General features: G+C 35.8%; 1 protein-coding gene across 1 annotated transcript; it reads right to left on the bottom strand.

Moving 5' to 3' along the window:
* Window positions 1-927: 927 nt before the first annotated feature.
* LOC127869887 (beta-hexosaminidase-like) lies at window positions 928-25,875 on the bottom strand. The gene is given in 17 exon segments (XM_052412545.1): window positions 928-1,066; window positions 1,598-1,756; window positions 2,464-2,828; window positions 2,990-3,161; window positions 3,937-4,180; window positions 5,227-5,390; window positions 5,536-5,868; window positions 6,300-6,483; window positions 7,450-7,496; window positions 8,016-8,168; window positions 12,089-12,323; window positions 13,764-14,004; window positions 14,166-14,377; window positions 14,597-14,728; window positions 18,699-19,065; window positions 19,923-20,009; window positions 25,516-25,875. Coding segments are annotated over 17 exon segments (3,588 nt in total). The 5' UTR covers window positions 25,870-25,875.
* Window positions 25,876-26,039: the final 164 nt, after the last annotated feature.

The following is a 26,039-nucleotide window of genomic DNA, read 5'->3' as shown; positions in this document are numbered from 1 at the left end:
AACATTTGAGACTTCTTTGAAAAGTGTCCAATCACTTGGAGTCAATTAGTACATGTGTGATGTATTAGTGCAAAACGAGTTTATTGCAAAACGGGCTTTTATGTCTTCATTTGCATCGCACTAAGACACTGCAACCCGTTTTGCAATAACATTATTGCATTTCTGGGTTAAATTCGCTTAATCATGAAAGTGTTAAGATCACTGTTTATATACATTCTGTGTTTGTTTATCACATTTACTCATGGAATTGGTCACTTTCAATGTCTGTTAATTTTAGGTCGAATCTGTCTTATTATATGTATACAAACTCCAGATATACGACCTTTGAATCTTTCTTTTCAGCGTTTTAAATCAATTTGAATCAATAAGTTCATGTGTAATGATTTTAATGCAAAAAGAGTTAAGTGCACAACGGGTGGTTATAAAAAATGCACATTGCAATAAAACACTGCAACCCGTTTTGCAATAAAATTATGCACTTCTAGGTATTCTTCACTTAATTCCCAAATTGGTGAACATCACTTTACATAAACATTCAGCCTTGTTTAATCATATTTTCGTTAGAGACGACTTTAAAACTTCTGTTATAACGTTTCAAATCAATATGAAACAATTATTATTAAATCTTATTCAATCTCGAAATGCATCATCTTCCATGTATTTTAAGTCTTAACTCACAGTTTTGTGTCAAAAGTGCGTATTTGTGCCTGTTGATTGAACTGTTCGGCAATGGCCGATATATTCGGTTAACAGAACGTATTTGCAAGTATATAAGGCTAACAGGACTGTAAATCAGAGGTTAGTACATAGAGTATACTAGTAGTGAAGTCTCGGAGATGACCTGTAAAATCTGATTAACACACACGTTTGTAAATTAGACGTGCGGTTCTGTTACAAATGAAGATTTCGTGTTGATATATTTCGCACTTACTTGGATTTGTAGTCCGTGATCGGGTTCGGGTTTGCGTCTGCATACACACCGTCCTCCCAGACGGCCAGATCGAGATTCTTTTGGGCGACGATGTCCGAAGCTCTCCGCATGAACACGCGCTGAAGCTGCCCGGTACTGAAATACGCACATGCGTTGAGATCGGGGCACTTATGCAAATGGATTCTAAGTGATCGATACTAAAATAGTACAGCCATCATCATCATAATTGCCTTGACATGTTTGGTTGTTTTTTGTTTGTTTGTTTTTTTTTTTTGGGGGGGGGGGGGGCAAGTGTGCTGAGACCGGGGAAATGAGTTATAAAGCCCATAAAAAATTCTCAACGAAGGATAAAAGTAGGTATAAGGTAATCATACATCGTGACGTACTCAAAATTTAATACTGCGTTTCATATATTTAGTTTTTAATATAATGGTTATTTTACAAAAACTGGTAAATACTTATATTAAAAAACAAACCTAAAAAGTAAAAAATATTTATACATTTTATTAAACTTCTGGTTATTTTTTATGTCATAAAAATGATAGATAAGTTACGCATAATTATGTCTAAAAATAATATTAGAGAAATACCTAAAATGGGAAATCATTCTGTTTTTGGAAAAATGCATTCACAATGAATCTTCTCTTCAACTGAGGGAGAGCATACTTGTTCAGGATGGTGTTCGGTATGTCGGGGTTATTTTGACATTCTTGCGATCCGTTCCAGACCCCCTTGGCAACCTCGTCTCCTCCCATGTGAAACATCCTTAGGGGTTGGATGTCCTTGTGCAGACCTATCAGTGCGTCTATCACCCTCTCTACGAATCTGCAAATGAAAAGATATAATGATTATCATTGCACTTTTTCTACAAAAACAATAACAACAACTACTATTACTACTACCTTAACAACAACAACTACTACTTATACTGCTACCTGCTACTAAGAAATGCTGCTGATCACAACAAAAACAACCTCTAATTCTACTTTTACTATAACTATTACTTCTACTACTTCTACTACTACTATTACTACTACTCCTACTACTACTACTACTACTACTACTACTACTACTACTACTACTACTACTCCTAATACTACTACTACTACTACTACTACTACTACTACTACTACTACTACTACTACTACTACTACTACTACTACTACTACTACTCCTAATACTACTACTACTACTACTACTACTACTACTACTACTACTACTACTACTACTACTACTACTACTACTACTACTACTACTACTTCTACTACTTTTACTACCTCTTCTTTTGCTGTTACTTCTACTACTAATACTACTACTACTACTCCTGCCACTTCTACTGCTACTACAACTAGTACAACAACATGTATTATTATTATTATATTTATTATTGTTATAAAATTGACGATAACAGCGTTATTTAACTAGAACACTTTACCAGCTGCGAGGGGTGTTTATTTAATATCTCTACTTCTTCTACTGGCTTGTGCGTTATCAATGATTATGGTAAAAGCATTGACATGACGATTCACTACCTGTAGGTAGAATTCATACACGGGTTCATCGCGTTCTGTTTCCACTTCTGCACGCTGAGCACGTCTTTGGCGCTCTTGTGATCAAACAAAAGAAACGACTCCGGCAAATTCTGGTTACCATGAGAACGCTTGTAGTCGATTTCGTCCTCGCGGGTTTCCATGGTAAAAACGGCAGCGGCAGAATGGGCGGGCATATCTATTTCCGGTATGACTTCAATATGGCGCTCGTTTGCGTATCGCAGGATGGCTTGGTACTCGGTCTTGTTGTAGTAGCCAGTGCCGGAAGTGTCTGTGTCCGGACCGGAACCCAGCTGCGGGATCACACAGTCGTCCCTGTATTCGCTGTGGCAGCGCTTGCTACCAACCTGGAGGGACATTTAATTATTATTTCTCCAGACCAAGCTCGGAGAAAACCTTTTTCTTTGTTGTTATCATATCAATTATAAATTTCCATATCTGTATAAAACGAGCGGATTTACATTCACACAAAAGTTACTAAAACAATATCACAACTCCTGACCAGTACCTGAGTGAGTTCGGGTATGCCCTCTATCTCAACTCTCCACGCCTCGTCTTCTGACAGATGCAGGTGAAGTTTATTTAGCGTGTACATGGACATCACGTCAAGGAATTTCAGTATCCACGGTAACGGCTTGAAGTTTCGAGCCACGTCCAACATCACGCCGCGGTAACTGTACCTGCGGCGCGGTAATAACAAACTTGAAAAATAACTACAAGATAAAAGAAGATAACATGGAAAACGATGTATACAATATATTGGTATGTATTGTTTATGTAATGTATATATCACGGCACAAATAGTGTCGCATAGTTTGTTGATAACGCAATAGCATAAACGTATACTAAGTCCATTTCAGATTTCTGTGCGTTTTATTTCTGCTTATTAAACTCAACTATAAAACGATGAAACAGTCGATTGTACCGTGTGCAAATTCTGACCGGCAATGTGCAGAGTAACGTGTTTAACAATTGCAACGTAAATATGACGTATGCAACGGTCACATAACGAATACATACGGAATTAACCGATGTTTTGACGATCTTTATAATACTTAAATATACAAGGATTCATCAAGTATGATAAAAACCCGAAGTGTCCAAAACTTATTGACATTTGATACCCGCGGCAATAAAATGTTGATCTAAGCGTTACTACCTATTAAAGTTGGTATGAAATTTGGTTTATTGCGTTGATACAAATTTTGATTATTATATTAATTCAATACAGCCCCAAATATTCGTTAAGCTACAGTAGGAACTTCAAGTAAAAATATAAATCGCAAGTGAATACATTTCATAATACAAACGATAAATACGTGTTAACTTAAGTACTTGTATATGAAAAAACGTTTACAATCACTTCGCGAACTAACAACGTTATGCCTTATTTTGATAGTGCAGAAGAATAACTACAAAGACTGCTTTAATGTTGTTGTTTTTATAATAACCCACCTCGGATGATCTTTGATGGTAGCTCGAAATAGTGTCCCGTCGTTGTTCTCCACGAGAGAAATCAGAGTTTGGGCGCCGTGGAGCGCACCGGTGGCTGTCGACACCTTGATGACCACCTCGTTTGATTCCGGGTTGATATCCAGCTCGTAACTCTCCTCACCCGCTCCATCGGCCGCCTTCTGTTGAACGAACTGGATGTGCCCAGAGGGAGCGTTGTTGGGTGTCCGAGAAATGTTCAGCGATTCTGAATATGTAATCAAAAATAATTTACAACACATTTTATGCTTAGAAGCCGTAATCATGATCATGAGCATGAGCATCAGCATTATTGCCTTGACCTGTTTGGATGTTGAGGGGGGGGGGGGGGGGGGGGGGGGAAGTGGGACACAGAGATCCTCCGCCAGTCAGGTCTGTTATTGTCTGCTGGGAGTAGCTCATCCATGGGGAGGTACGTCCACTCTTTCACACTGTCCATCGAGCTTGTCTTCTTTCGGCCTCAAGAGCGACCTCTTTCTTGCGTGCCCTGGACCATCGTCTTGCACAGAGTGTCCCGCCTGGTGGCGTGACCAAACCAATACTGCTTTTGTCGTTTGATGGTCGCCAGGAGGGGTTCGGCCAAGAAGTTTTGTTTTCATGTTCCGGACGGGCTCGTTGGTCTTGTGCTCTTTGAAGGAGATTGTTCAAACGTACGTATCCTGCGTTCTGTATCGGCATGAAGTGACCAGGTCTCGCATATGCTCAGCAGGATGGAGACTACGAGGGACTTGTAACGCCTGTACTTGGTGGTTATGATGATAGAGCTTCTTGTCCGAAAACTTCTTATTCTGGAAATTACTGTGGCAACAAGTGCAAATCTTATTCAATCAAACTATCCTTGTATACGGTTGTTTGCAAATGCTTTAAGATGGTTACATCATCCAGCTTCTTGTCGTTCGTGGTAACGTCTGTACCAGTATTGTTCGTGCTGTTCTTCACAGTCGACTTCTCCGAGCTGACCTCAATCCCTTATGCTTCTGCTCTTTCATAAAATGTGTTGGTGAGGTCTTGGAATTCATTGCTGGTGTATGGTATTCGGAAGGATATTTCATAAACGGATGACAACAGACTTTGATTGAAAACAAAATAATTTTAACAATGCATGCGATATTTACAATATTTTAATTCATTTTCAATGGTATGAACTGACGGCAACGGTAGCTAATGATTGTTTGTGTTGAATTTTCTTGAAAAAAAAAAAGTTGCTTTAATATTCAAACATAATAGCAATTCTTTTGCTGAGCATATTCTTACTTATAATGAAAAGGCTCTCAAATGGAAATTCTGCAGACGGCTTAACTGTCCAGGTGGAAGGATCGAACTTCGTCGTTTTACCGGCGTCTATCTTGGACTCAACCGGTGTCGGTATGATCTTGAAGGGTCGCTTTTGCGAAGGTCCTCTATGCAGGATATCATATCTGAAGTACATATATCACTAAAATTATAAACCTTATCTCACATTTTTACACGCATTCATTTTTCATTGAACGTTATTAAACGCACGCAAAACACATCACTTCGCTCAAAATTAAAAACACGCTGAAACATAATGTCTCTCTTCACCTGACAGCGGGCGTGTACGGGTTGAATATATCCTCCTTGGCCCGCTTCCACTTCTGAGGGGTGTCGAATGCTCCGACGTATGTAATTGCCTCATCCACGGTGGACGCCAACTTCTGCGCCTTCATGCCGTCGGCCGCCACATACCAGTTGGGCATGTTGTCTGTACGGCTGACGATCCATCGCCAGTTCTTGTACAGGCATCGCAGCGTTCCGCCGCTCGGTATTCCCGGAAAGGCGTCGCTTGACGTCGGTTCGAAGAAGAACAGTATTCCGTTCACGTGCCCGACCGTCATCCCACACGCCAGTTTCTCGCCCGGTTTTGCGCCATACAAACTGAATAACGAAAGAATATAATACGTATTTCAAATTGCTTAAAGCATTCATGTCCGTTAGACGGGTTTATTAGAAACTGTACAGGCGGATTCGAAAACATTTGTCTTAGTTGCTTGGTAAAATCTTCAAGCATTCCTAAAAATGCAATGTCTTAAGATATCCCATAAAAATGCGATTTCGAAGTTTAAATGTTTAAAGTTGCCTGGTAAAATCTTAAAGCGGGCATCCTTACATAAGTTTTTCTTAAGAACATCATATTACTAGACGATTTCGAAGTTTAGAACCCAATCGTCGTCTTAAGTTCGTTGGGAAATAAGTGTCCCCATTTTTGAGAGCACAAGATCACGTTTAAACGTTTACACAAATCAAATAGATTGTTTACATTTAACGTTATTTATTTGAAGCAAGTTGTTTACTTCGTATCAACCTACGTATAGAAGTAGATCTTCCACGACCCCGCCGTTATATTCTGTGCACCGACGTTTCCGAAGCGGACAGACATCGTCATGAAATACTCGGCATCTTTCTCGAGGTTGTCAAACACTTCCACAAACACGGTCAGATTGGCCGCTATGTAATCTACGTCCTTTTGGTCTGACCACTTCTTGACTGGACCTGGAATCAACATGCACCGGCGAATCAGTTTTATTGTAAGAGGCTGTTCGAGATTCCGCCTACTATTAACCCATTTATGCCTAGTGGACTTTCCCATTCTGCTAAATTGGAACAATTTATTTCCAAAATTAGGGATTTCTAGTCTATTTACTTTTATATTTAGAATATTTCTTACAGAAATTCCTTTAAGCAAATAGTGCAGACCCTGATGAGACGCCGCATCATGCGGCGTTTCATCTGGGTCTACGCTGTTTGCCAAGGCCTTTTTTCTAGACGCTAGGCATAAATGGGTTAAGCATATTCAATCGCCCGTTTACGGAACGACTACCATAATTTTACGTGATTAACATACCGCAACGAAATTATCATTGTGAAAAACGGAAATATTTTGACAGAAATTATGTAACTAATGGGTATTAACCACCAATGAGATGCTATCTGTGTGAGGAATTATTATTGTGTTGTGTTTTGTCGAAAATTTGTGTGTGTTGTGTTACAGCGTATAAGAATTACATAATGTATGTAAATTACAGCTCCAATGACACACGCAACTTTACTATTTTAAAATTGTTAAGCATATAAAGCCAAGTAAATAGCAAATTTTCAATCGATGTCTTTTTATACCATTATATCAATAATTTGTATAATATTTTGAATACGCTAAGGAGGCCGTGTGTCTCCAAGGTTGAATTTCATAAAAGTGCACAACAATTTCGGTCATTTCTTTCAGTTTTTATGTTAACATTTCCATGCTAATTCATTTCATAAAACTTAACAATGTAATACATTTGAAATACAATCTGCTCTTAAACATTTAACCCTTAAGGGTGTTCCCTGTTTTTACCTGTTTCTAGTTTTACAAATAAAGTTTACATTTCTTGGTTATCAAAATAAAATGTTCAATAACATAACTTGTTTTGTTAATGCTGGTAAAAAATAAATAGTTTGAAAATTGCAAAACAATACCTCGTGTTAGTTTAACGGAACGGCTGTTTCGGGTACCAGCTGCATTTCTGAAATACAATGAAAATGTTTGCAAGTATATCAGTCATTTCAACCGTACGGCGTTAATTATCTAAGTTTGTGGTAGGATTACATTTGTTAGTTCATGGTATTAATAACATTTATTGCATCAAGCAATAATTGTTTATGGTACAGGACCAGACGCTAAGGACAGATAAATCTAGAGAGTTGTATTTCATACCTATTTGTAAACTCGAAGATTCCATAACACTAAGTCTAATGAATATTCAACTCATTTCGGTAACAAAATGCATAAATATAGTTTTAAAGTTGCGTTGTTATCATTTAATTAATATCACTCATTGCATCAAGCCGTATTTCATGATTGATGTGTCGTATTTAATAAAGGAAACAATGTGACAAATTTTATACAATATAATAGGGAAAATAAATTTTATAGTAAATTTAGTAAGCTGCAATACGTATATTAATTCCCCAGAAAAAAATACGGAAATAAGTCTTTACTTAGGTTTTAGCTTCATTAACGTTTAAAACATGACATAACGTACGTAGCTCTCAGTAGAATCGACCCGGCTTGGTTCCATGTTACGGTAGTCGGATGGTTCACGCTGGTATTCTGCCAGGTAGATCCGTTATCCGAGCTGTACTGGGCACCCAGTCCGGGGTATTCTGTAGTCACCGTTACTTTGTCAGCCGAAACCCTGTGATAACCATGTGTAAATATACAATTATGCATCAGCATTCAGTTTGATGAATATATAAATCACTTTAAATCAAACGAAAGCTTATTTGTTGGTGATGTACTACTTCATACTTTGAACTTAAAGGGATCTTTTCACGCTTTGGTAAATTGACAAAATTGAAAAAAGTTGTTTCAGATTCGTAAGTTTTCGTTTTAGTTATGATATTTGTGAGGAAACAGTAATACTGAACATTAACCATGCTCTAATATAGCCATTATATGCATCTTTTGACGATTTTAAAACCTAAAAATTATAAAGCGTGCAACGCGAAACGATTGAATAATTTGGAGAGTTCTGTTTTTGTCGTTAAATTTTGTGAAACTACGAAGATTGCTTATATAACGTATAAAATACGTCGAAAATGTGTACTCGGCGGAATAGCTCAGTAGGCTAAAGCGTTTTTACTTCAGGACTCTGGCAGGACTCCAGGGGTCACTGGTTCGAAACCTGCTCCGGGCAATTTTCTTTTCCTTTTTTAAATTTTTTTCTTGATTTTTTTACTGGAGCTTTTATGATCCAATGTTTAAATTTATCAAAATAAAGCATTTAATGAATAAGTTAAAAAAAAAGCCAAAATCTGTGAAAAGGCCCCTTTAACATAGTGTTTTGACATGTATGCAGTTGTAGGTGTGCGCACAATCTTGAATTCAAGTGACTGTGCATTTATTGTTCAGATGGTGAACACTTCGTAGATAATTCTTTTACCCAATGTTCGTCAGACGAAATCGCACCGCAACTATTCCGTTGAAAATTACTCAATGTTATTTATGACCTACTAAATCTTACCACAAGACCTTTCTTTGTGCACAAATGATGTTCATCCGTTCCAAAGGCCTTACATAAACGCACCAGTACGCTGATAGAAAGGCTGTTGTCAAGAAAACAGACCACCCCCCCCCCCCCCCCAACCCACCCCCAATAATCACGGAGTGAAGTTTGTTTTCCCGTTTATCGCCTTATGCAATGATAAAACCAAACGAGTGATGTTGCCGTTGTGAGAAATATATCTTGATTCGCCTTCTTGAGTACGTTTCTCCGTTTGATACGAAGTAGCGGAATAGTCAACTCTGTTATTTTGTTTAAACTTTGGTTCAAAAATTAGGAATGAGAAGTCCTTATTGTCGTTTATTTTCCAATATTGTTTAACGAATACTCGAATAAATAAATAATTGTATGTTACATTCTTACCACTTGCTCCTAATGTTTGAGAAATATGTTAACAAGTATTGGTAAATTACAATAAAAAGTATATGTTCATGCGCAAATTTTTTGACAAACGCATGTGAACACGTCTTCATTGAACGGACCTTAAGTGTTGTTAACACTATAACAACGATAGCGTGTTCTTAAACGGCTCGTTTATCGAATCATGTCCCGAGATTTCTAGACGATATAAAATTCAATTTAAATACAGATATACATCTATTTGCAAATCGTGAACAAATTTCTGTTGGATATACTCTTCGGTTTTGTAATTATATAAGATACAGTTAGCGAAATGAACAAAATGTTAATGCTATTATCAGCTGTGGAAAAAGTAACTTTAGCGTTATCACAATACTATTTGTGATTGTACGTATTCAGTAATCGTGTAACAAATTTAGTATTAAGTCACCAAATTTAAGTCGCCACATTAATGAACCTGATTATGAGATATATCTTAACAGAGTGCAAAGCAATTTTACATGAACGGCTTCTTTTATTTTACAAACAGTATATGCCATTTTATAAACTATGATTTCGTAGATTTCCAGGTGCCAAGTCTTTAGAACTATTTTTATAAGTTATTCACAAACGTTTAAATTGTTCGTGACGTAAAAACGGTTGTACAGAGTACGTTACTGTTGGCCTTCAATAAATAAAACCTGTTGTTGCATTTTTAAGAATTTGCATTAATAAAGGTATTCCTGAGGTAGACAGAAAAACATAAGAAAAAAATTATGTACATACAAACATACCATGTTGTTCAGTTTTCTGACTACCTGGGGAATACCTTTCAAAAAGGAAATGCTTAATAAATAAACATAAACTATATTTCTGTTTGTACTTAAATCGTATGAACTTTCTCGATAACTAGTGCAATGTAAAAACAAACTCTTCGAAAGTCCATTCGTTTTGAAAGTTCGAGCTCAGTAGATCGAAACGACTGACGCGAACTCAGTGTTGCAAAACGTGAACTTGTATTGCTTAAACCTTTATATACCCGTGATTCGATCATCAATATTGTTAAAATATGTAAATTAAAGTGTATGTTCTCGTTTTGTTGCTTCGTTATATCACATGGAGGTCTAAGTGAATAAGCTTGTCGCTTATGTAACAAAAATGCTATATCAATTAATGGGCCTTTTCACGTTTTGGTAAATTGGCAAAATAAAAAAAAAATCAGATTCGCAAATGTTCGTTGTTGCTATATTTGTGAGGAAAAGGTAATACTGAACATTTACCATGCTCTAAAATATCCATTATATGCATCTTTTACGATGTAAATATCTGAAATAATAAAGCGTTGAAACGCGAAACGATTGAATAATTTGGAGAGTTCTGTTGTTGTCGTTATATTTTGTGATACTACGAGGATTGATCATATAAAGTATAAAATACATCATTCATTGTATGAGAACGGATGGCCGATTGGTCTAAGCGAAAGACTTTTACTAAAGGGGTCAGTGGTTCCAGTTGAGGTTTACTTCTTTTCTTTTTTTAATATTATTATTGTTTTTTTTACTGGAGCCTTTTCGATCCAATGTTTTAATTTATCAATATAAAGCATTTAATGACAAACTTCAATACATGCCAAAATCTGTGAAAGGTCCCATTAAGAAAAATTATTGAGTTTAGCGTTTTAATGGTTTATGTTACACTCTATGACAGATGCATATCGATATTAAATAAGAAGTTACCAATACTCTAACTATGACAGACACTAGACGCACCATAGGAATTGTTTCATTTCAAACGAATCTACTTACTGCATAGTGTCAGAACAATGGTATTTAAATAATTTTCATGTAAATTATATGTAAAATATTCAATAGTGAATACTTCGTCCATGTTCACATCACAATTCTCCAGATTATTTTCCTTACAGAAATCGCATTATTTAGTAAACATTTATCTCTAAAATGGATAGTAATGTATTTATCAGTTTTTTACAATTGCAATTTACAAATACTTTACGAGCTTTATTTTCGAAGCTTCCATGCCATTAATTTTAATTGTTGTGCCTAAATGGCGGAAAGGGAAGTATAACTGCAGAAAAGATCTTTAGAACAAACAGGAGAGTAGTTTGTTCGCCAATATTTGATTTAAAGAAACAAGCTTATCAATTAAATTCATTACTAAATAATTTAGCAAATAATTTAACGTTGGAATTGGGGCGGGGGGGGGGGGGCGAGGCGAAATGATAAGAGAGGAAACAAAGAAAGCGAGAATCAGCGAGGACAGAAAAAATAGGTCAAAGGCAGCATCTGTGATGACAAACATTTTTAATAAATCGCTACAATTAAAAACATACGTTAAGTAAAATCAGGCTTCTGTTGCTTAAAGTTTTTAAAGAAAAAACATGTAAATTTACGGCTCACTATTTTTGCATATCTTAAATTTTTCGCAATTGGGCATACTGATCATACAGCAAGGACGTAACGGTGTATGTAAACAATGGTTTTCGCATAAATTAAACCTGAAACCAGTGAGAAAAGTGGTCGTTTAGTGAAAATGGCATTAAACGTTGGAAGAGAGGTTGTTTGACGAAGCTCAAAATAGATAAATTCTCCCCGATACGCGTTTGTGATTTCCCACTATGAATAGGCGTGGGTTTCTGCCAAAACCTTAAAAATCAATACTACAAGCTGTCGGGATGATATGAAAAATTATATAACCTTGCTCCCGGCGGAGGAATTCGATATTGAACACCCTTTGCTTCGAGTCGCCGGAACTCCTTTTCTCCAAGCGCTTTTGCGAAAGTAAGCCAATCACTTTGCGACGATGCGCCCGTCTCCTCGAATGGCGCCTTGTGCCATGCGCGTTCCGCGAGCGCCAGAATCCGAGGGAAGATCATGTAGTCCATGTTTGCGCTCGTTCGTATAGTCTCGCTAAAAAGCGCGCCTTGCATACCTGGAAAGTACTTGTATATAGCCCGTCTGAAGTAATGGTCGAGTAATTTTGAGCGGTAAATTGAATAGAACACCGGTAGCAGTGAAATAAAATAATTGCGAAGTACTGAAAAACAAAGAGAACAGTTTCAGGTGATGGCACGAATAAACAAATTTCATCAGAAATGCTCAAAAAAAAGACCTTTAATATACCAGCTTAAAACTAAAAAGGATTATTGATCTAATTTGGGAGAAACAGTTTGTCCTAACATAATGGAAAAAAGAAAAGGAAATTATCTGCAAAGAACCAAAAAGTAAATCTGTAAAAATGCGGACACAAGAGAGGAATTACCTTATTGCCCTAGGCAAGTAAAATGCTCAGCAAGATCCTTAACATTAAGATGCATACAGGATTTGATTCTATACTCAAAAAAAAACAGATTCAAGAAAGGTAGAAAACAGTCAATTAAATATTCATCCTCAGAATAATCCTCAACTTAACGGACAGAACTCAACCTAATATATCCTGTTTACTGACTTTCAAAAAGCATTTGACTCCATACACAGTAACAGTCGCAAGGTCATCATGCGTCAATATGGAGTTTCTAAGAAAGTGATTAAGATTGTCCCTTCATGTTGACTTTCATTGCTCTGTAGATGAAGAAACCGAAACAACACAATGGTTCCCAGTGGTGGCAGATGTAAATCAGGGGTGCTGCATGTCAGGACTTCTCTTCCCCATTGTAATCAATTGGATGACCTAGAGAACTGTGGAAGGTGAGAGATCTCGAATCCGACGAAACTTCACAACTATTCTAGAGGATCTCGACATTTTAGATGATATCGCACTATTATCATCAACAATGAAACATAAAAAAATCAGAACAACAAAACTAGAAAAACATGTAGATTTAGTTGGACTAAGTCTTAACACTAAACAGCGAAAGGTCATGAAAACAAAGATCGCAGATAACGAAGTATAAGAGTTGGAAAGCTTCAAATACTCGGGCACAACTGTAACAAAGGATGGCAATCAAATATCTTACAAGCCGTAGACGTAGGAAGAAAGACCAAATCATTCCTGTTACGAGCCTTGTCTTGTCAGTAATACTGTATGGAAGTGAAATATGGAACAAACTTATGGGAACGAAAAAAAACTAGATACATTCCATAAGTATCTGGGGAGAATCTTCAACATCCGTTCGCATCAGTAAATTGACGATCTGTAAACCCTGCATACATTCATACATAACTAACATTGTTGATACTATTGGAATGCTATTATTCCAAACCTACAACAACAAAAAAGCTAACAATAACTTAAATATTCCCACAAATGTCTACCATAACAGGTACCGAATTGTTACATTTTTATATTGGTGCGATGACAGTGATAAAGGGATCGGGGGAGTACTCAGTGGGGCAGGAGAAAATGACCGCGAGAAGTTTGTAGGACACCTACCGATTACGTTTTCCGGTTTCTTCAAAAGTGTGCACTTGGACATGTCTTCCCCACAGATGTCGTGCTTGCTTTGGTGGGTGCCGCTGCGATCCTCCCGGATGTTGTCGTAAAGAGCGTCCGGCCGGAAGTCAAACACCTTCCGTGTGTCGGTAAAGCGCGTTGCCCAGTAGAGCCCCCGCTCTTCCGGGTCAGGCTCCTGGGGGTGATCGAAGTAGAGATTCGTCGCCTGTGTCATGATGACCTTTAGGGTGAATAAAGATTTTCATGTATAAGTGACTGCAAGATGATATGAGCCTGAACTTGAGTTAAGACAAACGCGTTTGACTGAGTTTACGTTTTAAACTATAGTATTGACAATAGAAATTGCGCTTGTTAAGTCTTTACATATATTAACTGCATTACCTTATATCCGGCGTTGGCATACTTGTATGCGTTACTGCCGCTTCCCCACTCCCAAATGTTGTTCCAAGGGTTAACATACAGCTCCACTTTTGAGAGATTGCCTGCCGGAAGTGGCGCCGCACCGTCCGAAAAGCCGTCATCCCAACCACCGAGCGACAGTCCCCGCTCGGCCGCAAGCTTTGCCACGCGCTCGACGAAGTAATTTTTTAGACCTTTAACAATATGAATTGTTGGATACGTACAATGCAACGCTATTAATATAATCGAAAAGCAATAAAATACTTCACTGAATATTGATAAGAGATATTCATGTTTAAATACAAAAAGAATATTTGTTGCATAAAGTGTAACATCGTATTGTTGTGAAATGGTGGGTCATGTGAGACACATTTGCACGAGAGGAAAAACTTTTTTATCACCGTTTAACCCACCGTGAGTGATGTTATACAGCGGATTGGCCCTTAGGAATTCCTCGCATCTGGGCGACTTCTCCCATGCTCCATGGGCTACCTCGTCCCCGCCAAAATGGTAAATCTCCAGGGGCTGAATATCCGTGTGAAGGGCTAAGACAAAAGAAAGACAATGTCTGAGGCACTCATGACATTGTGTCAATACAAATATACTTTGAAATAATCGGAAACAAGTTATGTATGGTTTACATTAACTTTTCATACCTGAATTTAAATGGCTTGTAAATATTAATGTATAACAGACGTGTTTACGTTACTCAATGTTCTTTAATATAGAAAAGACAATAATAAAAACGGTTGTGTAAGATGTAGCTCATTGGAATGAAAAGGTATAAATAGACAATGACAATGTCCGAGGCACACAAGGCTTGGAATCAATACATGTATAGTTTAAAATCAGCGGTAACACGCTATGTATGGTTTACATTTACTTTTCATATCTGAATTAAAATGGCTTGGTAATATTAATGTATATCAGGCGCATTTATGTTACTCAATGTTCTTTTATATAGATAAGACAATAATTAAAACGGTTATGTAAGATGTCGCTCATTGAAATGGAAAGGTACATATATAGAGAATACATGGTTGGTGCCGAAAGTTTATCCGGTGAGGCTTAGAAAAAGAAAATAGGGCGAACTTTCTCCATCTCGGCACCAACCATGTACTCGATTTATCCTATTTCATTTTATTTGTGTCTTTAACACATTTTATCAAAGACAAATGATTAATCGACATAACAAAATAATTATTCAAGTCGGACCTCCAACATGTACGCAACATTCCTTACGACCGAATAACTAACGATTTTGACGCGTAAAAAATAGTTCCACATTAAACTGTTCTTTTTAATACTTTCCTATTGAAAATATTAAGATATAAAAAATGAATCGAGAATATGATATGTTTATTGACAGAAATTAAAAAAAGCAACATCAAAACAAAAACTCAATTTGTGTTCAAGTTCAAGGTCGTTGACTGAAACACGTGTCTGTGAAAACGGATGAACAGTTCAATGTCACACTTCACATGAATTATTTCATGTAAACTGAGAAATTGTTAATATTAACAGTTGCGCCGGCAAATAAGGATTGGACGCTTTGATTGATTTGTCCATACATGTTAACGGAGACATTTGAAGCTGCTGTCATGGTGGGAGTCCCAGAAGATGTCAGATTTGGAAGGACTGGACGAACATGTGCGTCAGTTGCTTCGGGAAGAAATGCAGTTGATTGTTGTTGTTGTCTTCCGTGTTGCATGGTTCGTAAGTTTCTTATTTTTCAAGACAAGCCTCTTCGCACATAACTTTTAATAATTTTAAGTTTTTTTTTGTCCTACTCTATTTTTGTGAACCATTTATCATCTTCGTTGGTGGGTGGAATTGTTCTAGGGGCCAAATAAAAAGAATCTTCAGGATTCGAAAATTCTTCAGGTCTTTTAATTGCATAAAGTTTGTACATGTTCACTGGGCTTCTCTGTGGGTTTTTGTCTGCCTTTCATTAAGTTGAAGGTATTCAACCCCATGGGAATCTTTCTGAAGAGTCATAATGGTTCAACTTTTGTTATTATATAGAGGATATTTGTTGGATTCGATGGAATATCGATTTTATTTCACAAGTGATCATTTAAAATATATATTTTTATAATCACGAGTGAATTAATATATATTCCATCGAATCCAACAAATTTTCTTTTTATTTTATGCTTTTTACACCGTTTATTAACATTGTAAAAGAGTTTAACTGGATTATTTCGCTGGATGTATGACGTCATTTCGACGAAAAAAATACGTCATTTCACAGTCGATATTTTTCTCTGTTATTTTTCACTGTTTGAAACAGTGAAATATCAGTTTTATTTCACAGATATTTCTCTATAAACCACTTGAAAGCATAAAATAAAGTCATGTATTCACTGCAATTATTTTGCAATAAATAATAATACATGTGTTTTGAAATCTGTAATAGGGAAACATATTTTAAGAAATTTTTAATAGCGTTTTAATTAAATTTGAGATATTTTTCTCTTTTTTTATTCGCTTTTTAATGAATAGTTTTATTTTATTAGAGGAATTGAATTTTTTTTCTTTCTAATACTTAATAAAGAATTTTATTGAGACGCATGAAATTACAGATGTTGTCCCTGGGAGTTTGATTTATTTTATTCATTTTTAATGGTAACTTATTAGATATCAGTGATTTTTTTGGCCCAATTGGGAAAAGTACCGGTACCAGCCCGATCAGGAAAATATGTGTGAAAAACCCTAAAATTGGAAAAAGTCTTCATATTGGGAAATAGGTGTAATTTATTTTTTGCTCCCAAAGACTAAAAGATTGTTAACTAAGTGTTGTCAAGTTGTCAATATTATATTAACTTAGGTTCTAGCCAAATAGCTGCATAGGGAAACTATCTAAATGTTACATTTAATATATTTAAAAAATACACATTTATCCTTATTGGGATTTTTTTGACAAAAAATGGGAAAATTGTAGGTTTTTTTATTAAGAATGTGCCGTTTCTGGTGTTTTATAAAGAAGAATAGCTTAATTGCTGGATATTGTGTTCATGGTACAACTGATAGATATAGATGGTATATTTGATAGTTATTGCAAAGCCATTAAATTGTAAAAGTAGTTCAATTGAGAACAATCTGTCTTCATAAAGATAAAGATAATCCAAGTGACACACAATTGTTAAACCACAATGTGTTTAACAAGGCCTTTGGCGATGTACCACCCAGCATTCCACGGTCATAAGTATGTTGATTTCCTCGTCACTTATGGGATCTGTGGCATTTGGTTTGTTGCCCTTTCCCATTTTTTTAGAGTTCTTTGTTTTGCCTTTAATGCATCCCTTGTAAGCTTAAAGTGATTTGTATTATTTTCTTGCATAATTTGTACAGGATATATGTTGCGTTTGAGTTTCCGGTCGATGCTTGATATCATGTTCCTTATTGTGCTTAGTTCATATTCAGAACCATCACATTTTCTGAAAGCACATAATTTGCCAAGTATTCATCCAACATATCCGGGCCTATGTCATGTGTTTCCCTTTTTTCTTGTTTTGTCAATAAGAATCTTTTGAACTTGTTTACATCAATCATTGTTTTCTTTAGAGTATTCTTGTTTTCCGCTTGACATATTTGTTGTTTTACTTCTTCATTTGTTAGTTGTTTATAACAGTCCTTTACATTGAGGGTCGAGGGCTTGTTAATTGGAGAGGTACTTACCTGATCAATTTCGGAGGGCTCATGGCAGTCAAAGTCATTAAAATCAATGCCATACATATTTTGAAATCAGATAGACTTATTTCAATGACACTTGTTTTAAAGTTTTCAACATTTTTAAGACCTACATTTTCAATGATCGCCATGCCTTTAGAGTTTTCCTTATTGATTTCATCCTTCCTGTTATTATCAACATCTTGTTTCTTATTTTTGACAGTTACATCTTTATTTTCTTCACTTTCAGCCATAAAAATATTCCCAAATTACATAAAAAGATAAATATAGTCCGACATTTTTCATTCAAATATAGTGCTGTTTTATTCAATTGAATGATATTTCATTGAAAAATAAAATCAATGGAGTGTAACCTTTCTATTTATATAAAGAAACGCCGTATATTAAAGGTTATGTGTAAATAAATTTTAAGGCAAAATTGATTACTTCATTGCCATATGTTTGCTTAAATTTTACACATTTATTACTTTTAAGATCATTTTGTTTTTACAAATTAATTCGCAAGAACTTCGAATGTACATTTTGTAAAAGGTCAAATATTATAACGTGTTAATCGGCGCATAGAAATACGTACTTACGGTTAGATCGCCGTCACGTGAGGTACTGCCGGAGATCAACTAGTTTATCCGACCCTGCTTTATTAGGTCAATGTTTGCAACAGAGGCAGGATAAAGTTCATTACTCGCATAACCATAAGCTATAACCTTCGCTAGCAGTATTCGTTCGACTTTGGTTGTCAACAGTGGTTTACGTGTGCTTTAATATCGGCAGTGTTGCTAAGTGTAGCCAAGTTTAAAAAGAAGAACAAAATCGTTGCCATACCTTTAACAGCATCCATAACCTTGCCAATAAACGCGTAAGTGGAATTGATGCACGGATTTACGGCATTGTCCTTCCAACTTTACACGGACAGGTATGCAGAACTGTCGTCTGGATCAACGAGGCGATACTCGGAGGACTTCGTTTTTCTGAACCGACGTTCCATCGACGCGATCGCGGCGTGACAGTGACCCGGCATGTCGAACTCTGGAACTACCTTTATGTGATTTTTCTTTGCGTAGGAAAGTAGTTCGCGATATTGCGATTTTGTGAAAAATCCACTTCCGGAGGAGTTTGCAAATGGACCGGACCCGAATTGCGGAATAATACATTCATTTTCTTGCGGGTCATGACATCTTTTACCGCCAACCTGGTGAAAATTCGAAATATTCGGATAGGTGTAATATGTATTATTATATAGCACAATAGAACACCAAATTAATATTTAAATAAGAAATGTGTCTTAGATAATGATTTCCACTAACACATCTTTTAACAAATCTACTCTATATTCTACTAGGTAAACATGATAAACAGGCTATAATTCTGTAAAAACTGGTCGCTGTCAAAAGTCTTTAAATAACGATCTCCTGCGCATTATGGTCATTAAGTTGCGAAGATTTAAACTAAAACCTCTAATCAGTTTGGAGATTGTTGGGACTTTATAAACTTTAGAGGATAAAAAAAGAAAATTATGCTTTATTTTGCAACAAAAAAAACAACAACGCGTAGCATGATAAATCATTTTCTTTAAACGCTTATAGTTAAATCACCAAAGATTAAAAATATTTTTATATGATAGATATAATATCAAATTAGTGTCACTGTGGACGTGAGTTTATCCGTTTCGTCCTAGAAAGGATATGCAGCTCGGGAAGCTTGGCCATGTACACATTTCTTTAAATCATCGGAAAGATTCGAGTACACCATAACACTAACATAGTATTCTCTACGTACCTTACAACATTATATGCGGTGCTGATAAATTTAAATTTACATATCTTCTATGTAAGAATTGCACAAATTATATAGTTTCTTTGGGGCGTCGATAGATTCATACATCGATTCAACGGTTATTCCTAGTTCTTAGACTCTCTCTGGTTGACGGACATAAATTACAACAACTTAACTTAATCCGGTTTTGTTGTTATTCCTACCTACTTACGCTAAAAGGCCACTAATTTGCAACTTTGAAATGTAATCCTTTTTCTGTTTATCAAGACAGACCTCAGTGAGTTCTTGCAGTCCGTCGATCTCTAGTCTCCATCCCTCGTCATCCGTGAGGTGGAGATGCAGCACGTTATCCGTTTCGTCCTAGAAAGGATATGCAGCTCGGGAAGCTTGGCCATGTACACATTTCTTTAAATCATCGGAAAGATTCGAGTACACCATAACACTAAATCACATGTAAATACATACCTCAGGAAAAGTTATATCAATGACATCATAATCGTGTAGCGAATCGCACTAAATATTCTCGCATTATTTGTTTTTCTTCGCAACCGTTCCAGAATTAAGTCATTACTAAATTATCTCCCCTGAATGCTCTTCTTCAGTGGGTATAAGCCGAAGACTGGTTCACTACATATAGTGACAGTCTTTACCAAACACAATTTAGGTGAACATAACCCGTCTTTCATATATTGCCGAATCTCAGATTTCTGTCGAATTTATTTGCTTTGATCTTTTCGATATCTTATTGTTTTTATTATCCTGACAAATCACAAACGCTTGTTAAAAAATTATTTGTTTTAAACATTATAGTTGGCATCTCTATTCTTCCAGTATTCTCGCGGAATTTCAATAACGACACCCTACTGTTTATTTGTCAGAATATGTGACGCATTTTCCATTCGCTCTCAGAAAGCATTCTATACATAGATGGTGACGTCACTTCGTTATCAGTAAGACCGGTGTGTACACAATGTCTCAGAAAGAAGTTTAACGTGTGATCATGAGCAATATTCTGGCAAGTTGTCGTTGTTATCCACCAGAAACACATTTATTCACAAAATTTAAAGATATTCCGATCTAACTTTTTAGTCTTTTAGCTTTAATTTTTAACTTATTAACACCTCGTCTGCTCGCACTTTACCGAAATCCCCGAATGGTTACATATCACTATAATAAGTTCATGCCTAAAACCACAAAATCCGATACCGTTGGATGTTCGTACCACAATCTTACGTAAAAAATCTCCCAGATTCGAAATCAACAAAAAACAAGACATTTATAAATTGTCTGCATTATTGATCAAATTTTAAGATATTTGTTGGTTTTCCGTTTTTAGAAGCTGTTCTTCGAAGGCAAGAGCTGGGCATCATAAAAGCCATTCTATCCAGCAAAACTGACAGTTTTGGTTTACAGAAATCAACAAAGGAGGGATTCCTGAACTATCAAATTTCCAAGCTATACACACAGTTATTATCTGTGGTGATCTTTATTGGTTCTGTTTGTTTACTTGGATGGAACATGTGTGAACTTTTATAGAACTTTAAAAAGTCTATATATGTCTATCTATAAACAAAAATCAGCTAATGTATAATAAGATCAGATGTGCAAACAATGTCAAAGGGTTGTTAAATTAACAAATTGAAGGCAATTATGCTGAAAAAATATGAGAGTTCCCATGCAAATTTTGTCTGTATATCAACAAGTGTCTGCAGATAATTGTCAAACTAGTAATACAAAACTTACCACAAGTATGTAAAAGCACTAAGTACCTGTGATCATTTTTAGTAAGATAGTGTAATTCTAAACAGTAGCAAATAGCTTGTTTAGTAAATGCATAATGCAATTAATATGATTTCCGTTCTATTGTGTAATTAATAAATTGGTTGTTACTTTTTAATCCATGATAAATGTTTTATGGCTAGTACAAAACCAGCAATGTTAATTAAGTAAAAGGTAATACAATAACACCACTTTGTAATTTCATATACGTAAATATTCTTGAAATGTAGGTTGATGCAATGTTTTAGTTTTACTTATTTTGTAACTATTATTTTATGTGCAAATAAATGATGTGAAGTGTTTTGTATCTCCACACAATACCACATACCTTTTTATATATGTACTGTGTTATGTGTTATTTGAATGTTTCAATAAAAAATATGGATGATATAACATGATGCATTCTAATATTTGCATTCAAATTGTAACTATAGAGCTAAGTGTATGCAGTTTAGACTGGTATTTTAGAATTGCTACAAAATGGCTATTTTTTTAGCGGCAACAAAATTTAAACTACATGTATTCAACAATAGTTTGCGAAAGAAAATTAGAAACCTGCAAGATACCTGTATTTATTAAATATTTTAATTGCGAATCAAGTATGTTGTTATGCTGTTACACATAATTATACATTGATAATATATAAGAAGACAATTAGTGGTGTTAACGTTTCCCAACAGTAGGAATCATTCTTCTGATGAAGTCAGTGATATACAGACGAAAGCTCCAGGTATGGCTTTCAATACGTAGTGTGTGTTATTTGACAGTCTAAAACTTATTGGATTAAAAAAAAATCCTGTCAAATTTGTCAATCAAAATTGATTTGACACATCACATGATTTTGATTATGTTAAATCAGTGTACTGTATGCTAAATGCAACTGCTTTAGCAAGCTGTCAAGTTGAATTGAGACATTTGATGAAACAAACTGTTTCCTGGGTAGGACCAGTACTTAGTTTCTATATGACGTACCATGACGTCGAAAGAGTACAAGACCTACTAAGTAGAACGAGAAATGTACTTCGACGTACAATTTTCACCGACCCTTGAGTGTTAGCCAATCAGAGGACACCTTACGTCTGTTGTTTAGAGATTTTTGACATTGAACATTATTGTTATTATTATTTATACCGAATTATGCGACTATCAACCGCTTACTCATTGATATTGTGCGTATTTATTAAACATTATTATTATTATAATTTATACCAAATTATGCTACTATCGACCGCTAACTCATAGATATTGTGCGTATTTATTGACCTGGCGTGGCGGAATTAACCTCTGACTTATGCTAGTTATGGTTATCACAAAATACGACCAACGGGGAGTTTATAATAAATTATTTATCCCATTAATGCTTGGTAACTGGTTACCGTTGGGAATTTCCTACACAGTAATGCGCTGGGCGGTCGTGATACTCCGCCCCGCATGATCATTTCATACACACAATATGCTGAATAATTTTAATTTTAAAAAGGTAGCAATTGAATCTTCCTCAAATTTGTATATAATCTATTTCAATGCATTAAATACTTGAAACTTCTATGTGTTGTTTTTTTCCATTCTGATATTTTTATTCATTTTGTCCTCAACCAAAAAAGAGATTTTAAACATTTATTATGAAAAAATCTGAAGGAAAAGCGGCTCAAGAGACTAATGTTTTGATTGGCTGTTCAGAAAATGTGTACGTAGAAGTACAAACATGTATGTCGAAGTACAAATTGTACTTTGACGTACAAATATATACCAGTGGCCCAGATAATTATTTGGGAAATAGGGTTTTCACCCTTTGATTTTGAAAAATAGGGTGATTTCATTCTTGAAATAGGGTGAACTGAGTTATAAAACGACGGATTAAGTCAGATTGAAAACGCATGTATGTCGTCGTAAATTATTTGGTCAGACTCTTTATTTTACTATGAAATCTAGTCCGCAGAGCGTTTTATTTAGTTTGACTGTTTCTTGCTCAAACATCCAGGTGCTTGCTGAATGAAAGCATCACCTCGTTACGATAATACTTCAAAAGAGAAAATACCGAAGATGAGAAAAGCATTTTCGATCGAAGCCATTGTATTGTACGCATCCCATTTGACGAGTTTGCGTAAAAGTCAAATTGGTTGCGTTTTCAATACGCATGATATTGTATTTCTTTGCTTTTTTAAACATTTTAATAGGGTAAAAGACGCAGATACGCAGCTTATCTGGGGCACTGATATACTTCGAAGTGTATTTTATATTCATGTCGACGTACAATTATTGTACTTCGACGTACATTTCTCTTTTTAACGTGTAGGTCTTCTTGACTTTCAACCCAAATGGTACGCCATAGTATGTCTTTAGGGTTATTTAAAGAATGCTCCCACTTAAAGGATCAATACAGAGACCTCCACGTGACTAAGCCAGTTAGCAGACACCCCATCCACTATACCACAGACACCGAACCAGCTATAAATTCTTGTGGCAAGAAAAAAATAAAAATAAGATGCTAGATCTTTAAGCTTCGAACATGTAACTCGTTTTAAGATTGATTTTTTTGGATGCATTACTCAATTATTGCAACAATTATCATATTTTGAACACAATCATGTCCATATATTTATAACAAATACATGGTTATCAAAAAAACTTAAAAAGCTTTTGCCCGTAAATTAGGTAGCACCTATAATCATATTATTGATGATAATTATAATAATTATACTAATATGACAATAATAAACATATTGGATATATATACATGCATATCATTACATAAATAAACACAAGACATGAACGAACGGTCGGGCGAAAAAAGGCGACTGAAACCATGGTTACGTCAATAAGGGATTGTAGAGAAATTAAGCTATTGTAGAAAAAAAAGAGAATATCAGCTTGTGAAAATAATCTTCTTACTTTGGTGGCCTATGTAAACACACATGATATGAGTTATGTGTGACTGAGAAAGTATATGCATAAGCTCTGCACGATACCAGCAAGATCATATTCAATAAAGCGGCAGTATTTAACGTTCTGTGTGAAGTACAAACACTTCCGATTTCTAATAATATCTTTCTTGCTACGCAACGAGCGAATTTCATCTCATAAATTAGACATGTCTGCTTGTTTGTATGCATATTTTGGCTTTTTCAAGATCAAAACCAACGTGACAATATCTAGTGAGAATTCGTGACAGTGGTTATGAGTCTGGAACGATCTATATCACGTATGCTTGAAATGTCATCGTTCAGTTACTAAAAAGTAAATAAAACCATGCGCTGGACTGTGAACTGAAAAAACAAGTTATATAGCCGTATGATAGCTTACATAAAACATATTTTGAAGGATTGAATAGACTGAAGTTTAATAAATTCAGTCATTTTGCTTATTTCATACGATCATGTTTTGTTCATTGATTGCAAGGACATATGGTTAAACAACAGTGTGCATCATAATGTGTTTGGTTGTACGCCTCACTGTCTCACTGTTGATCATCAAATCACAGACAACACTCTAAAACGTAGAAGCGGTTTTTTACGGAGTTTAAAGTGTTCAAAAACTAGGACCTTTTTTAGATGAACTGTTGCTTTTTCGGTAGGAAAGCATTTCAAAACCATACCGTAGCACCATTTACGCCAAACTTTAAACATATAAAAAAAATTGTTAATTCTTAACCTCTTTAAACAATAGATATCGGTACTAAAAAACTTCAAATAGACCTGTTATGTAGAGAGCCAGGTCGTTAAAAATGCTGTCTTCTAAAAACACAGTCCAGCTAGATTCGAATAACGTCATGGGCTTTTTGGGTCAATCTGAAGTGACTTCGTTGTTGGAATAATAAACTTGGCTACCTATGAATCACATAATTAAATATTTCTGAAACATCGCAATACATCTCATATATTATGTACAAGTTTCCAAGACAAATGCTGATCCGTATATTACATATTTAGTTATATATTGGACATTGTGTTATATTGTTTTTCTATTCGTTAATAGGCAAACGTAACGGTAGTTCTTCAGAGCTTATGAATATTGTTGATGCCCAATATTTGAACATCATTTAATATCATCCGTTCAATTGTGTATAAATAATAACTAAAATACATACAACATTTTTTTCGTCATACGCCAGTCTTTCTGCCCGCTCCCGTGGGGTGAATGGGTTGTCCCGATCCCCACGCCAGCGATTCCACTGTCTGACGTCATCAAAATCAGTGACGTACTCGAGGTCAAATGACGAAGTTGATCGTACCACGCGTGGCTGAACATTGGCGTTAGCCGACGTGACGTACCAAAAAAGCATGAAATCCGTCCGCTGCACGGCCCAAAAACTGACAACGATGCTGTAATTCCCGGCGGACCCTGAAGGCAAAGGCTTGAAGCCGCTCATGGGCTCAAGAAAGTAAAGGTCGCCCTGCACCATGCCCACTCGGATTTGTTCAACGTCAAGCTCTTTCGTCATATTTTTGGAAAAACATCCGGGTATACGAGGAGCATGCTGTGGAAATAAAGCCACCAGCCAGATTAGGGAATTGGCTCACTGCCATCATTTCGGAGAGTAGTCCTGACAATGTGAGTAGCTTTCCTTCGAAGGTTGTCAATTACCCTGATTTCTATTTTAAGGGTTTCAGC

This window comes from Dreissena polymorpha, chromosome 2 (genome assembly GCF_020536995.1).
Source record: "Dreissena polymorpha isolate Duluth1 chromosome 2, UMN_Dpol_1.0, whole genome shotgun sequence".
Taxonomy (NCBI): domain Eukaryota; kingdom Metazoa; phylum Mollusca; class Bivalvia; order Myida; family Dreissenidae; genus Dreissena; species Dreissena polymorpha.
The sequence above is the reverse complement of the archived record's forward strand: the minus strand, read 5'-3'. Positions and strand labels throughout refer to the sequence as shown.